The sequence below is a fragment of the Chinchilla lanigera genome, unplaced genomic scaffold (genome assembly GCF_000276665.1).
Source record: "Chinchilla lanigera isolate Chin_1 unplaced genomic scaffold, ChiLan1.0 scaffold00026, whole genome shotgun sequence".
In the NCBI taxonomy this organism is placed as follows: Eukaryota; Metazoa; Chordata; class Mammalia; order Rodentia; family Chinchillidae; genus Chinchilla; species Chinchilla lanigera.
This window is the reverse complement of record NW_004955427.1, coordinates 23,555,978-23,573,222: the sequence shown is the minus strand read 5'-3', so window position 1 is coordinate 23,573,222 and position 17,245 is coordinate 23,555,978. Positions and strand designations below refer to the sequence as shown.

The 17,245-nt window shown below is 38.3% G+C and overlaps 1 protein-coding gene across 10 annotated transcripts in view; it reads right to left on the bottom strand.

Moving 5' to 3' along the window:
• Window positions 1-17,245, bottom strand: part of Kalrn (kalirin, RhoGEF kinase) — a 638,378-nt gene that overhangs the window by 249,906 nt on the left and 371,227 nt on the right. For 6 of the 10 annotated variants that reach the window (XM_013515182.1, XM_005386537.1, XM_005386536.1 and 3 more), the window contains exons 15-17: window positions 13,229-13,395; window positions 5,727-5,846; window positions 24-242 (exon numbers count right to left, since the gene is read on the bottom strand). In XM_013515182.1, coding sequence (XP_013370636.1) covers window positions 24-242; window positions 5,727-5,846; window positions 13,229-13,395 — 506 coding nt within the window. The remainder of the gene's footprint in view (window positions 1-23; window positions 243-5,726; window positions 5,847-13,228; window positions 13,396-17,245) is intronic. The other 4 variants (XM_005386534.1, XM_013515183.1, XM_005386535.2 and 1 more) reach the window with 1 other exon arrangement.

The window sequence follows — 17,245 nt, the reverse complement described above, 5'->3', positions numbered from 1 at the left end:
TGTCCCACAGTCCTTTCCCTCACCTGTTCAGAAGTTTTGTAAAAGGCCACAGAAGCATTGACCAGTTTTAGCCGGTCTTCCATCTTCAGCATGAGCTGCTGCCAGTGAAGGGCCACCTTCTCTGCACATTCCCGGATGGCATCTGCATCGTAGTGGCCGGCCTGGAGCAGTGCCTCAGCTTTCTGCTGCACCTGCAGGGCGCTCTGGTGCGTCTTCTGCAAGGAAGTGGCATGAAAGAGGGACTGGGTACGAGGGGAGGAGAGCGAGGTCCGTGGGAACAACCCAGGCGTGGTATGGGAGGGGGTGGAGTGAGGCGTGAGTGGAAAGATGCAGAAAAGTTAAAGAGTTTTAAATGACTGATCCTTTTGTCAATATGATTAATACATTATTGTTTTAAAGCATACGTTAAACAAGAATATCATACACTTTCATCAATTGATCTCTCAGGACTCTAACTCCTGCCCCCACGCCTTAGTTTCTGATTGCATCTCTCTGAAATTTAAGGACATCTGAATTTTCATGGCAGAGAAACTGAAGTTGTGTGTAAGTCTGCTCTTTGATGGGTTCATTAGTTAAATTTCACTTTCAAGATAACCATACAATTATCACATTTTCAAAGATTACTGATGCATTTTACACACAGTATATTTAAAAAACTTCATGTCATGTAAAGCTCAAACAGTGCACACATTTTAAACATTAATAAACAGTTTTAAAAAGATTCCAGTAGAAGAAATAAATTTGTCAGATTAATAAAGCTAAAGACTAACCTTTTCTATCCTCCCTTAGTTACTTCACCAAAGGAATAGGGCAAGACACTAGATAACTCACTCAACACATGATATTTACATTTGATTTTAGTGTATGTTTATCATATATCTTATTTTTTTCAATACTTTCTGATTCAGACTAAATGTGCTTTGTATTCTCTGAGTTCACATTAATTGCAGGAGGAGGGAAGACCAGGTTGAGGGTCCGGGTAATAGGGAGAGAACCAAATGTGATTACAGTCTCCTAAGACTGATGTGGATGATCTACATGAGAATGTCAGGGCGCAACTGACCTGAAGGAGCTAACAGTATTGCCACCTCATCTGCTGGGATCATTCCAGCCCAACAGTGCAGTGCTAATTTGGCCTTTGTACTTCTAGAAAAGTATAGCTCAGCTGGCAATGAAGAGGAACAGCTAGAAGCCCAGGGACTTATTCCAGAAATCGTTTCTCCCCTTCTTGGTCAGTGCTGAGACTGTTCTCAGCATTGAAATTGTTCTAGTCCATTCAGCATTCCTTGGTCTCAGCACAACCTCCCTCATTTTCACCACATTTCTGGATTCCCAGGACATCTGCCCTTTGTCCTGATATCAGACTACAGTCTACACACTTCTACTTATTTTTTCCAGCCTATCAACCATCTTTTGGCTTTTTCTTCCCACTTTCTCCTGAGTTGGTAGTAGCTCCACTGGTATGACTTCCTATAGCAACCAGGCCCCTTTAGGTCCTTGCCTTCCCACGGTCAGTCCTTTGTCCTGACAACCATGTCAGCATTTGCCTCCTAATTGCTGAGTGCAGCTACAAAAAGTAAACTAAAGGCACTAAGGGATCTACTTCATTCATTTATTTGATCATTCATTTATGCATGCTGGGGATTGAACTCAGGGCAGTGAACAAGCTAAGCACATGCTCTACTTTTGAGTTACACTCCTAGCACATCCTCGTATCCTTCATCTTTCTACACTGTCACTTAACTCTCTGTAGTAGGAAGTGCTTCTCTTAGATGACTTCTAATATTCTTTCCAGCTTTAAAATTCTGATTTTATATTTTAAGTATCACTCCCTTCTGTCAGTTCAAATCTTTGAGTGTTTTCCCTCATTGCTATGACAATAAATACAAAATTCAAAGGCTGACATTAAAATCCCCTCTAATTCTATAACATTGTTACTTACTGCTTCTTTCCATAAACGATTTGAGAGCATACCACGTAGGTCAGCCCCTTTGCCACCTTCCTTCCTCCTGCCTTTGGTGAATGCCTGGGCTTTTTGTGTCCCAGCTGTCCTTTGTTTTTTTTTTTTTTTTTTTTTTTTTTGGTTTTTCTCCGGTACCGGGAACCGAACTCACGACCTTGCGCTTGCCAGGCAGGCGCTTTTGCCGTTGAGCTAAATCCCCAGCCCCCAGCTGTCCTTTGACACTCTCCTTAAGTCTGCCCTCCTTCAATGAGGGCTTTTTCAAAGGCCTGAGACTCACTGAAAACTACTCTCTTTTGTTCTCCTCTGTCACTCACCTAAGGCTTGACCAAACCCTGTTACTTAGACTGTGAAACTCCAGGCAAGAACAGTTTGAAAAGTCATTTAAACAGCTGGCATTCATTCAAGGGAAAACTCTGTGCTAGGCATTGTACTTATGCATATATTTTCTAGCTCTCCCAACATACTACAAAGTGGATATTCTTTTATCCATCTCAGATTAAGAAACTGATGTTCAGTTGGCTAAAAGACTTACTTGAAAATCTACAACCAAGGAGGTGATGAAACCAGGAGTAAGACTCAGGTTTGGCCTAGTTCCAGACCTATATTCTTTCCACTTACATAGCACCATATCATTTTATCTCCAGTGTTAGAAGAATTCTTATTTGGAGAAAGGGTTACCAGATGAACAGTGATTACTATAATTATCTAGTCTTTACTCAATATATAAAACCAGTATGTAACAGTCATCATAAACCTGTTATTATGTCTTTAACTCTCAGAGTGGAGGAGTAGCCTGGATTTTCCTATAATTTATGCTATGTAATAAATTCTCTTTCTTACTTTGAAACACATTATCATCTGATAGCCCTGAGAACTCCTTCCCCCTTTATGTTCCTAACTGATAAAGTCTCATTCACATGGCACAATGTTTGCTTTGCTAAAGTCATTATTTTGCATTTATTTCTATTTCCTATTATCTAATCCTATTGAATGCTATAACTTTAAGACATGGATTATCAAGGGCATTACTGTTTAGTAGTCGTACATGAGAGAAAACTGGAGTGAATCAATTGAATATATTGTTCAGTTTTAACTACTTTTTGGCATATTTATATTTAAAATGCTAAGGAAGATTTCAAATAAAAATGGATTGTAAAATTGAGCTTTTGTCCATTAAGTCCAAATCTGAAGACAAATCTGCTGTACCATGGATACTAATAGATAATCATCTAGGTTTGCTTGATAAAGCTATGCTGTTTCTAGTGTTGCTCACTGCTTCCCCCTCTGAATGACTCTGAGGAAGTCTGCTTGCAGCCAAGGCTGATTCAGGTAAACATTCAGACTTTCTTTGGGAAGACCAAAGCCTCCAACCTGATGTAACCACTCCAGCTAGGGCTAGCAGATATTTTGGTTTGTTCAGAACAGTTCTGGTACATGCATATTTTTTTGCTTAGTTGCCAGTAATTCCTCCCTTCACTTTTAAAAGTTTACACAATAAATTATATGATCATCCTACCAATGGCTCTTTTATTTTCTCTGATGGAACTCAAGGTTCTTTCTTAGGGTTCAAGAAGACAAATTATGCTCCCTACCAGCAATCATATAAAGGCCTCCGTGACACCATCCAAATGGAATAAGCCAAACCAGACGATTTATACTCCTTTTAAAGTTGCCCATGTCCTCCCTGGAGTATTTTCCTTCTGACGCAGTATCTGACCTATACTTAAAGAGTAGTACAGACCCTCTGGAGAAGGAGCATATGCTGAAAGTGGTTCTACTCTCTTTGTTCTTCTAACCATGCTGTAGACCCTACCTTCCTCCCATTCCCAAGATCTTCCAATACTTTCATCTGCTCTGCCCTGCCTTTTTGAGACTACAGACACCAAGCTAGAATCACCTATGGCTCAGCATCAATTCCAAGAATATTTGACCAGCTTGTACCCATAGCACTGACTAGCAGATGATTATGCTTAGTGATCATAGCTTTATGCTATAAGGGCAAGTGGTATCTAATAGAAATTTGTACAGATTGTATATATGGCCATGTAGGGTTTAGACATTTCAATAGCATTATGAAAGCATTTGCTCATGTTTTCCGGCCGGCTCACTGAGATAGTCAAGCATGTCATGCACTTGGTCTTTCTTGCCAGACATTAAATTAAGGGATTGGAATTGTAGTCACCTGACTGGGCAATGTAAACCTTATCATTCAAGATAAATAAAGAGGAGAATGGCCAAGTGCTGTCTTGTCTCTGCTAAGCTCTCCTCATAGCTAGTCTGTCAAACACTCCTTGCGGCCTTTGTATACAGGACCTTAAGCATTGTGAGCCTGATGGTAACTCCAATCTGACTTTTCTTTTATAACAGACCCTAACACTATTGTGTTTTGATGTGTCAGTCTGAAATAGAGAGAGATGATGATAATAAACTTCTCTCCTCTGGTTAATTCTTCCTTAGAAAATGATTGCTCAAAATATGCATGAAATATAGTTTACTTAAAATCTTAAATCCCAGATAGTACTTCTAGGACCAGTGATGGTTCCTAAGAATATGGCAAGTATCTTCTGGGAACATGTTCTTCATGTTAATTTAATTTTATACATAAAAGATGGTTTCAATAAAATTAAATAGTTGAATTCAATCAATTAAGTTTAACATCATTAGCAATCAGTTGGATAACTGCATTAAAAGACATTTATGGGCAGAGACAGTCAAAATTTTATTATTTTGGCACCGTACAAAATTCTCACCAATGGTAATTTTTTAAAAGAAAATAACATGCTTTCAGTTTTTACACATTCAGAAGTGGGCTAAATTTTACACTGAACCACAAATAATGAGTATTTGAAGTTTTCATTCTGTCTCTTTTCCCACTGGTACTGAACTTATTTTATTTTTAATATAGTTCCCCTGTCCCATTTCCTAGTATTTCTCCCACACCACTAAAAGCAATCAGCTTAAGTCTCTTAGGGAAGGACAATTCCCTAGCAGCAGAAAAGATAATTAAAGGTGTTATTTAAAGCAGCATTTATATATATTAGGTTACCAAGAGTGAAGTTTTATTTTAGGCTTTAAAAGTTCTAGTTGGTGAATTTCTAGTTGCAGTTGATTTTTAAAATCGGACTTCCATCAGAATTATTGAACAATTACTGTCAGTGAGGCATACTAGTGCAACCTGCTCTGATGCTCATGGTCCTTCTTAACCCTTCAGTGCCTATGATTCAGTTTTGGAACACCCATAACAATGGAACATAATAAAATGTCTTCTCTTCAAATTCTTGTTCTTTGAATTTTTCTACAAAATAAATGAATTTCAAAAAATTTCAATCTTCGGCATAAATGGGCTAAAAAGCAGACTTTCAACTACATGTTTAAAAATAAGATCCCAGTTTACTATTGACTTGTTTTCAGTTTTAAGTGATCTTCAATTGGAAGTAACTTCTAACCTTATAGCATTATATTTTTCACTGGGCACATCGTCCATTCTGGGTAAAAGCTCCTTAAAGGCAGAAGGCACCAATGAACCACAAAGTCTCATCTGTACTTGAACACCTGACTTGTGAGAACAGGCCTTCTTGGGGAAGTGTGCCCATGCATGTGCTTCCCTATCCATAGCCAGGGGGTGAGGAGGCTCTGGGGCTATTTCACAAGAAGGAGGAAGGGCTCTCGCATGTAAAGCAATGCTCATATCTCAGGGATTGCCCTGCCTAAAGTACAGAACAAAATGGGGACAGCAGACAGTGCAACCAGATTGGGGTGTTACCTCGATGGCCAGTTGGAACTGTTCATGCTCCCGCTGCAGCTGCTCTGCCTCCGACAAAGAGCTGGCGTTGACCAGGCTAGCATTGAGCATGGACTCTCCGTTGCGGATCCATCCCAGCACCTAGTGAGTTGGGACAAGTACATAGGTAAATGGCCTCCAAAAGCTTCCTTGGAACTTGTTACCTCTCCTGAGTGGTGCTTCAAGCAGAGGGCTTTCTAAAAAAAGGATCTTTAGCTAGGTGTGGTGGTACATGCCTGTAATTCCCGCCATCTGGGAGGCTGAAGTAGGAAGATCACAGGTTGGAGTCCAGTCTAGGCAACTTAGTGACTTAGTAAGAACCTGTCTCAACACAAAACATTTAAAAAGTACTGGGGCCAGGTGTGCTGGTGCATGCTTGTAACCCAGCACTAGGAAGGGTGAGGCAGGAGCACTGCTGTGAGTTTGAGGCCAGCCTGGGCTACATAGTGAGTTCCATGCCCGTCTAAACTACACAGTGAGACCCAGCCTCAAAAAGAAAAAAAAAAGCAGTGTCTTTATGTTGTTGTTGGTGAGATGGAATCTAACTATGTAGCTCAGGGTGGCCTCAAATTTGCAACCCTCCTCTGCAGCCTTCCAAGTAGCTGGGATTAAAAGTATGGGCTATGATGCCTGCCTAGGGTTTTAAATGATCATCACTCCAATCCTACCACTACCTTACGAATTAAGGAGCTTATTTTACATGTCAACTTCATTCCTGGCTTCATACATTCCTCCCCTTATCAGCTTTTTGTCTTGATTTCCTCCACCCACTCAATTAAGCATTACTTCATCTGGTTGTTTTTACATGTGTCTTGGTATACACAATGGTATAACTAAATAACTACATAAATAAATTTTAACTGTTGGTATCCTTATCTTTTTTAAAAGGCCCAGTTCAACTAGAAACAACTATCCTGTGCACCTAATCACTCCTGTTGGAAAAAATATCCCCATCAAAAACAACCATACTATTTGGTATGTACCAACTTTAGGGAAACTACCACAAACCATCTCCTTCAGTTATTTCAACCTACACTTCATTCCCTCTCAGAGTGTAAAATTCCTGAAAACTTGGATAATCTATTGGTCATATTTTAATCTCACATGGTGCCTACCACACTGCTCTGCGTATAGTGGGTCCAGTGCAGCAAAGTTTTGAAAGTAATGGAGAATACCCAGTTATACCTGGGCGGTTAGCCAAACCTCCCACACTTTACAGAACAACTAAGAGTAGACAGACTTGAACTTTTGATGCACAACCCAAAGGAAGCAGGAAGTAGAAAGAAAATAAGCAAAATAGCACAAAAATCCATATAGTGATCATCAGAAAAGAGGGAGTAAATTACAATGAAATAATTTAGTGACTGTGGATAGGCTAGATACAATTTCTAGGTGAACTTTGTGAGTAGTACTGGGGGGAAGAAAACTCAGTTGGGAAATAGTAGGATAGGAAGAGAAACACTCAACACTGTCTAGACAGTCCTAGGTTATACAGAGATGTGGCACTTATCTGCTAACAAAATAAGCAAAAATAATCCAGTTGGAAGACTTGGACTTTGTAAACCTACCTGGTGTGTCTGGCCACCAAAACATGGTGAAATATCTTCACTTTTGAGTTTTTGCTTGGTGAGGAAAAAAAAAAGTTTTTCTGAAATTTTAAAATTAGTAAATACCATCCATCTGTTACTTCATACCAAAGGAGAAGACATCATGATCTATTTCAGATTTTCTCCTCCCCTCAAGCTCTCATGTTGAACTGGAAATCACTAAGCCTGCTTTCCTGCCCCTTGGCTCTCATAGGCATTTTTAAAATTTCATTGCTGGAGAAGAAAATGACTTATCTCTTGTTTTGTGTAGATAACATTGGGACATAAATCCTACTGAAGCTGGGATATTTGGATTGAGGAGTTAATTCATGGCTAGTCTGGCAGACTGTGGATGAGATGCCACTCTGTGAAGCAATTAGTTGTATGAAATAACTGCGTGGCGTGTATGTGTGAAATCCCTGTTGTCCCTGGGGGACTATGGCTGGCTGGATAGAGGTGCTAATGATTTTGAAAAGCTGCCTGCAAGATTGGGTAGATGCATTCATATATAGATGCCTAAATGTTTCCTCTCTTTGGAAAATGGAACTCATTATGTACATCTTGAACTGTGTCCCTACCACGTTTTACTGCATCCTGCTTAGTTTCAAGATTCATTTAAGAGTGTCAGAAAAACACTTTCCCCAAGTGCATCACAAAGCAATGCTCTGTCTGGGCCTCCTGAGTCTTGCTAAAATATTTTCTCTATAGTTCCAGCCAACTGGAAACATCAGTTATCGCTATGGTGTTGGGGATACCTATTTACCAGCTTTCCATTTAGAAATATCATGTGGTTCAGTCCCTTCTTCTTTTATTGATTCATTTTATATACTTATTCATTTTTACTTCCCAAATGCTGTTACAAAGGCATTCGAGGTCTTTGAAGTCCTAAGTATTTGATTTTAGGAAGATAAAAATGCATGATAGTTTAGATCCATGATTTTAATTCAGGGTGACACCCATCCCCAGGAACAAGTCAATGCTAAAAGTAAAACTGGCAAAGTATAGAAAAAACATAAAATTTGAAGTCAGAATACAAGACTTTGTTACCTATCTGGTAAAAATCATTTAGCCTTTATGAATTTCTGTTTTCTTGCCTATAACATGGATAATTATATATTTCCTTTCTGCATTGCAGGGTTAATGGAACATATTGGAAAACGTAAAGTTTAATGATGATGATGCTGTTGGTATTAGTACTGGTATTTGTGGTGATTTTAATTTTGGTGCAAAGCTGGGTAATTTTGTGATTTTTCATTGTACTTTTCCCAATAAGAAGAGAAAAAAATAGATATATTAAGCTCTATTCATAATTTGAATGAGCTTATGGGCATATTTTGATCCAATGTAGGTTTCTTAGATTGTTGGAAGTACTCTTTATACTTTGATCACTGACAACCTTTCAGTATAATTTTCTATTATTAGGATATTTTATCTTTGTGGTTCTTACACTTGTTATTATCCTATGAGCATCCAAATGTGAGCTAGGTAGTAGAAGAAATATTGTAACTAAATTGAGAAAATATACTGATCTCAAACTGTGATCTTGAAAGTACTATTTAATCTAAGGCTTAGTTTTCTCATCTGTAAAATGTGAACATTTACTTGCCTAAAGCAAAGGGTAAAGAAAAAATGAAATAATTAATGTACAGTATTTTTCAAACCACAAAATTAACATTTTATATTATTCAATTATCTGAGGCAACAATCTGCCTAATGCGTTAGAGGGTTTTTAAAGGTCATTTCCCACTTTAATATCTCATACTTCTTTCAAAATTTAAAGATTGCACCTCAACCCTTAGGATTACAGAGAAAACTGGGTAGGTAGAAATGAAAGACTGGCGGAATACTGCTTCTTAGAGCTAGGTCAAGAATTCAGTTCAGTCTGAGATTAGACTGAAAATGCTATCTATTTTTCCTCAAGTCAAGGAGACTCAGATAATCAGGAGAGTGAACTGGCGTAACTGGACGTGGATGTCCACACACGACAATGCCACTATAGCTGGTCGGCCTGGGCCTTGTGATCATGTTGTTTGGGGAGGCTGCTTGCACATGACTGTGTTCTTGAGGTGGCATCTATAATAAAGTTATGGAGTTGCACTTAAAGCAACTGACTCTAAGAATTGCTATTATAGATGACTTGTCACAGGCATTACTATTTCTTTTTTTTTTTTTTTTTTTTTTTTTTTTCTCCGGTACTGGGAACCGAACTCATGACCTTGCGCTTGCCAGGCAGGCGCGCGCTGAGCTAAATCCCCAGCCCCATGGCATTACTATTTCTGAAACTCTAGCCACAGGAAAAATTCTCAGCTCCTCAGATGTAGCAAGGTGCCCATCAAAATTCCAGAGTTCCTTAGCTGTAAAATTCATGATCCATTAGATTATACATGTTAATCCTCCATGGTAATACAGACTGGGTCCACATGCCATATGTTCTCTTAATTATCTCCATTATGAAACAAAAGTATAGCACTTGTCCCTTTGGTTGCCTCTTTGTAAAAAACATTTTTACTAGTACATGTTTGCAATATATACTGAACACACTCATTGTGGGGAGTTGATATATATATGCATATTGGTTGCCCCTCTTTTGGATCTGCCCCAATTCTAACTCTTATATGGTCACCAGAACTGAACACAATCTTCTCCACTGGAGTATAAGGCCAGGCTAATCTTCTTTCCTTTGCTTTAAATGTTTGTCTTGATCACATGCAAATTTTAGCCAGCATTTAGCCCAAAGAAGCAATTCAATAACTTATAAATTCATGTTAGCTTCTTTTCTGTTAAATATATTGCTCTGCAGGAATATATATGGAAATTCATTTAATTTTATGCCCATTAAGTCCTCTTTTTAAAAATTTTCCTGAATTACTTAACAGATACAAGGTCATCTTTACCACAGTAATAATTTTCCTAGAAGCAGAGAAGTCTATGAGATCTGGAAAATAATCTTAGGGGCTTGTGGATGGTCTAAGGACCTGGCCCATGTTTTGTAATCAGGGGAGAAATCAGGGGAGACCTCTTCAAGGTCCAGGTTTTTGCCAGAGATGTGAAGGCTATCTTGGAAATAAAGTCCTATGTTATCCCTCAGGAAGAAAATCAATTGCATTCATCAATTTCATTTGCTCTGAACATTTAAAGATATTTTTCAGCCTACTGTGACCATCATCACTCTCTAAAACTTCAGTTTCATGTAATTTCAGTGTAGCTACACTTAAGTTCATGAGGGCCATATGGTCAAATCTAAACCTTTGATCTATGAGTTCCAACAACAGAACTGTATCACAACACATCATTGTCCTCTCCCTTTCTGTCCCCACTGATGGCATTTCAGTTAAGGTATCCTTCTTTCTTTTTTTTATTTTGAGAGTATATTCAAGAGAAACGCTCAAGTTGGTATCTAAATTTAGCTTCACTGATCAATACTGACATCTAAATTAACTCCCTTTTTCCAAGTGTCAACAACTTCCAAATCAATATTTCTTGCTCCACCAATTTCCATCAAACACAAATGCCTTCTCTGAAACTGGATGTCTGAAAGAAAGAGCCTATCCTGACACCGAGAACAAGGCTCTCTAATGAGGCATGATGGTTTAATCACGCAGCAGTCCCTTGGCTCCTTGAAAGGTCACTGTCTTTGGCAAACGCCTCTGTAGGTTTCTTCAGAGTTGGACCTGAACAATCTTGTACAGTTTGGAATTACAATCCCACTTCGTGTCATCTTTGCCATGCTAGGGAGAAGGCATTTTCCCACCCCTACAGAAGAATTGTTTGTTCTCCAACTAATGCAATTATGAATGGAATATATAAAGATATTAGTCAAACAAGGATTATTTATATATAGACAGTCTAGTAAACCATTCGACAAGCTATATATCATCATCTCAGGCCCCATCCTATACAGAATGTATATCTGGACAATGAAAAATTTCCATTTAATATCAGCTGAAAAAAACATGATTAGGAAGTTGACTGTACTACTGATGCTGGAGTAAAAAAATAAAAACCAGGTAAAAAAGGGAAACTGTAGATTTCATTTCTAAGTCAAACAGGAGCGATTTCTCTGTCATCTGTGTGCTCAGGTAATTATTTCTGCCATTTGCTGTACTAGGCACGAAAGCACAGGAAGACTCTGATGACCTGCTGCAACCTGGCCTACTGCCTTCTCAGACAGTGCTGCTGAGGGCGGGAAAGCCTCAGACTATGTTCTGCTTGTGCGCTTCTCTCCATTGCTTCTGGAACAGCTGGTGGGTGTGGGGCCCTGAAGGGCAAATCTTGGACTTAGGAGGCCTAGGCTCAATTTTCAGCGAACTATTTCAGAAGCTATGGAGACCATTAATCCTATGGTACCTCAGTTTCCTCATTTGTAAAATAAGCATAACATCATTCTTCCCCTAAGGGCCTATTCTCTTAAAATGAGATCATAAATGAGAAAGCGATTCTCATATGAAAAGAAAGTAATATTGTTATTGTTAAAAGTTCAGAATTTGTATACACATTACTGTCTCTGCCTGCTAGGATTTTATCATCATTTCCTCATGAATAACATGTCTCTCTAGACACTCAGGTGTGACTCCAGTGTAATTAAACAGAAACACTGGGATGGCAGCTCTGTGATCTGCCTTTGGGTAGGCCTCAGTGATTTCATCTGCCCTGAACACAGACTTTTAGCAGGGAATCTGTGTGGGTTCTTGTTGGGTACTGATCAGGAGAGAAGGGGAGTGGAAAAGATAATTTTGCCCGATGTAACAAATAACAATGTAATAACTGTAGCATAGGAATTAGCAAGGGACATCTTGAATCCAAGTGACTGACCCTTAGTCGAATAAAACATACTTTTGTCCCTTCTGCTAAATCAATACATTTACACCTAAAGGCACCAACAGCCACTGGGCACAAGAAAGTGTTTAAAACTGGAAGATATTTCTCACTCAGGATAATTTGGGTTGGGCTCTGCATAAGGAGCAGGGGAGCAAGGTTGCTTGGCAGGGTATGGAGCAGAAAGCAGCAATCATGCAGTTGAGTATGTGCCTGCTCTGGTGGGAGGTCCTTGTAGAACCATGTAGGGTGGCAGTGTGTTCTTTCCTTATTGTTGGTGACCCCTCTAAGCTTCATTGGGTTCATCTGTAACAGAGGAATTGGTATCTCCTTGAGAGAGAGCTTGAGGGGAGGGAGAAAAGGCATGTAGAAATAGAATGATTGTAGGTTTATTTCTTCAAGCTGACATTGTAAAAAAGAAATCCTCCAATCATTATGTTTACAATAATTACCACTGGGTCTTCTTATAACATAGTGATATTGACAAATGTGCCATTAGTCAGTATGTGTATATACCCAGAGATATGAGTGGGTCCTTTAGTGAAATGCTTGGTGTAATGCCTCATGAAGATAAGAATTCTTTTTTTCCTTTTAAAATCAACTTTAAAAGGGAAAGAAATGGTTTTTTTTTTTTTTAAAGAATCACACACACATTAGAAACAGGGATGGCAACTGCTGCTTATTAATGACTATCAACTATGTAGTGCTAACACAAGTGCCTCAAATTAACCAATTTGCTTTAAAGCCTGAATATGTTTATTGATAAAAAATTGTATTTTCAATGGACAATATGAAAGGACCAAGCATAGGGAAGAAGTTCTAGAATAGAGTCAGTAACTGAGGATAATTTGGGAAAGCTCCAGAATGATCTCCTCAGACTGCCATGTGAGAGAGGGATAACGCATTCATAGTTTGAGTATTTGTATCACTGGATCTATTTGTTACAGCAGTTCACCTCTCAGATGGTAACACAACTCAACCTTACCTTACCTAAATCCAAGGCCTGGATACTGAAAGCATACAACTGTGGTGTGGTTCTGGGTATCTTACCCATACCAGGAGGAGGCATAAGGCTAGGCTCACCTGTTTGACCTCAGCTTGGAGGTGCCGCAGTTGGAGACACTGCTCTAGTCGCTTGTGGGTCTGCTCTGCGTTGAGCTCCAATTCATGCTGCTTCTCATGGAGAAACTCCAGTAGCTCTTGCACTTGGGCTGCCAGATCAATGTCTTTTTCACAGATTAACTCAATTCCTGATTTTAAAAAATGTAAACAAATAAAAAGCAGGTAGTACTTAAAGATAATATTTCCTTAACATACATAAGAAAAGTAGAATTTGGAGTGGCTGTCATTAGTTTTCAACCTCTACATATACCTCTGTACAACTATCATCCTAATGGACCCTCATTTAGGATGATCAGACCATGCCATCTCTCTGGGATTAACTCATCCTTCGCCTAGGAATTACTTCTCAATCACAATCAGCTCCTCATTATCAGTGGGAGTTGGAGAGAGAGAATTGGTTCTCTGGAAGTGCACCCCTAGACAAGAAAGCACCTGGCAGTTTGTGCTGGGGAATTTGCTAACACCCAGAATATTCATAAGCAAGCTCTGGATCATATTGGAAAATATCCACCCCAATAAAAAGACTGTCTCAGGAACTTCTTCCTAAGGCACACTCTCTTCCAACTGGTCAGATGTAATTTATTATTAGATGGAAAGTCCATTATGATTGAATAGCTGGGAAGTGATGATTTCATGGCCAACTAACAAGCTAGTTTTCAAACATACAATAAACATACCCCAGCAGGACCACAGGGATATTGAATACTTGTCTATTTTTTAAAAATTACACGTAAGTTTTGTCCACATAGGGAATTTGCTTGTTGTTCTACTGGTTTAAAGCAGTTAGAAAGTTCAACCAGCCACTGACAAGTGTTCCCATTGTTTATGGATATACCACCCAACATTAATAAAACATCAGCCTGTAAGGGGAGCCTTGAGCCAATATCTGCCAGCCAAAAGCTGTGTTTCTACTCCTCACCTATTTTCTTGTTTTATTTAATTATTTAAAAGTTTTTGTTAGTTCACATTTACAGTAATGTTTACATTCCTTTTGTGGGGCTGGTACATATACATAACACATTTTATATCCTCTTTTCATCTCCTTCCCCTTTCCTGCCTTCTTTCCGTAATTGACCCTCTTCCCATTTGAAAAAGATCTGCTCTTTATTTGTAGTTTGAGTTTTTCATATAAGAGAAACCCAATATTTAAGCTCATGTGTCTCATTTATTGCACTTAACATTACAGTGTCAAGGTACATTCACTTTCCTACAAATGACTCAAGTTTATCTTTCATTATGGCACAGTAGTACTCCACTGTGTATAAATAACAAATTATCTTTATCTATTCATCTGTTGATGGACATACAGGCCACTTTCCAGATTGAGCTATTAGGAATTATGCTACTATAAACATAGGAATATATGTATCACTGTAATATGGTGCCTTTAACTCTTTTGGGAAGATACCGAAGGGGAATAGTTGGGTCAAATGGAATTTCTAGTTCTATTTTTTGAGGAATTTCCATACTGATTTCCGTAGTGGTTGTACTAGTTTACATTCCCAACAACAGTGTAGAGGGTTTCTTTTCCCTGCAACCTCATCAGCATTTATTATTCGATTTGGTCATTTTTCCTGTGGTAAAATGGAATATCAGTGTTATTTTATTGTAGGTTTTTTCCCCTTTTGGAGATGCTGTTTCACTAAGTAGTTCAGGCTGGCCTCAAATTTAAACTCACAGTGATTCTTTTGCCTCAACCTCCTGAGTGCTGGGATTATAAACTGTGCCACTATGACCAGCCTTGGTACTGTTTTAATTTGTGTTTCTCTAATGGACAGCAATGTTGAGCCTTTCTTCATGTATTTATTAGCCATCTGGACTTCTCTGGAGTAACTGTTTATCTCATATGCCCAGTTTTTTTATTGGATCTTTTATTTTGAGGGGTCTAATATTTTTGAGTTCTTTATATATTCTAGATATCAGTCTTCTGTCTGAACAATAGTTGGCAAAAATGTTTTCCCATTCTGTAGGTTGTCTTTTGACTTCGTTGGCTGTTTCTTTTTCTGTGAAGAAGCTTTATAATTTGATATGATCCAATTTGTTGACTCTTGGTACTATTTCTTGTGCAACTGGGGTTCTGTTGAGAAAGTCCTTGCCTATGCCTATCTACGACTTCAAGCATTTTACTTCAAGAGTTTCTTTTATCTGCCAGAAGTTTAAGTGTTTCTCCTTTACATTTAGCTATTTGATCCATTTTTATTTTAGTTTAGCATATGGTGAGATATATGGGTCTAGATCCAATCTTCTGCATGTAGCTGGCCAGTTTTCCCAGCACCTTTACTAAAGAGGCTATCTTCCTCCAGTGTATGTTTCTGGCCCCTTTGTCAAATATCAAATAATTGAATGTGCTTGGGGTTGATTCTGCATCCTCTAGTCTGTTCCACTGATCCTCATGTCTTTTTTTGTGCCATATTATGCTGGTTTTTTTTTTTTTTTTTTTTTAAACCTTGTAATATAACTTCAGGCCCAAGATTGTGATGCCTCCTGCTTTTGCTATTGTTACTAGAATTGCTTTTGCATTCCAGGTCTCTTCTTGTTCCATGTGAATTTTAGCAGTTCTTCTCCAGTTCTGTAAAGAATACTGTCGGTATTTTGATTGGGATTGTGTAAATCTGTATATCAATTTTAGAAGTAAGGCCATTTTGATTATTTTGTTTTGCCTGTCCAGGAACACAGTATATCTTTCCATTTTCTGATGTCCTCTTCAATTCCCCTTTTCAGAGTACTATAGTTTTCATTTTAGAGGTCTTTAACCTTCTTAGGTTAATTCATAAGTTAGTTAATTTTTCTTGGTACTATTGTGAATAATATTTTCCCCTAATTTCTTTGTCAGTAGGTTCATTATTATTTTATAGAAATGTTATTGATTTTTTATTCTGTTATATTACTGAATTTGGTTATTATTTCTATAAGTCTTTTGTTGTTCATTTCTAGTTTCCCTGTGTTATGATCTCATAATATGCATGGTATAACTTCAGTTCTTTTACACATACTTAAGCTTGCTTTATTGGCTAGTGTGTGGTCTATCTTGGAGAAAGTTCCATGTGCCACTGAGAAAAATGTGTGTCTGTTGTTGTGTGGAACACTGCAGATATTAAGTCTATCTGAAGGTTTTATTCAACTCTGTTATTTATTTGTTGATTTTTTGTCCAGTTGATATGTCTACTTGTGATGATAGGGTATTGAAGTCCCCCACTATAATTGTGTTTATGTTTATCTGGTCTTTTATTTCCAGTAGTATTTGTTTTATGAGGTTGCCATTACGGTATGCTATTGTGCATATATGTTAATAATTGCTACCTCTCTTTTTTGGATTGTTCCCTTAACCAATATTTAGTGACCTTCGCTGCCTCTTTTAATCAGTTTTGGCTTGAGGTTCACTTTGTCTAAATACAGGATAACTATATTTGCTTTTTTTCAGGTTCCTGTAGCATGAAGTATTGTTTTCCATCCTTTGATTTTTAGTATATGAATTTCTTTTGGGGTTAATTGTGTTTCTGATATACAGCATATCATTATATTTTGTTTCTTGATCTGTTCTGACAGCCTGTGCCTTTTGATTGGGGAATTAAGACCATTCACATTGAGAGTTATTACTGATAGGTATTGACTTATTCCTGTAATTGCTTTATTTTCCTGCTGCTAACTCCCTACCTTCCCCTTTACTTAACTGCTCTACCTCCCTGGTGTATTCATGCTATTAAACCTTTTGTCATTGCTAACTATCTTCATCATTTTTTTCTAGGATATCTTTGAGAATTTTCTGAGTACTGGTTTGGTAATCAGGAGTTTGTTAAGTGGTTCTTTATCATGAAAATATCTTTCTTCCCCATCAGTTTTGGAGAACAGTTTTGGGAGACAGTTTTGCAGGATATATCAGTGGGGCGCTGCTACATGAATCAGAGTGGGCCTGCTTGTTTGCATAGGCAGCGGGTGCCACATGTTCTGACCTAGGGCTCTCTCTCTGTCTTTTCTTTC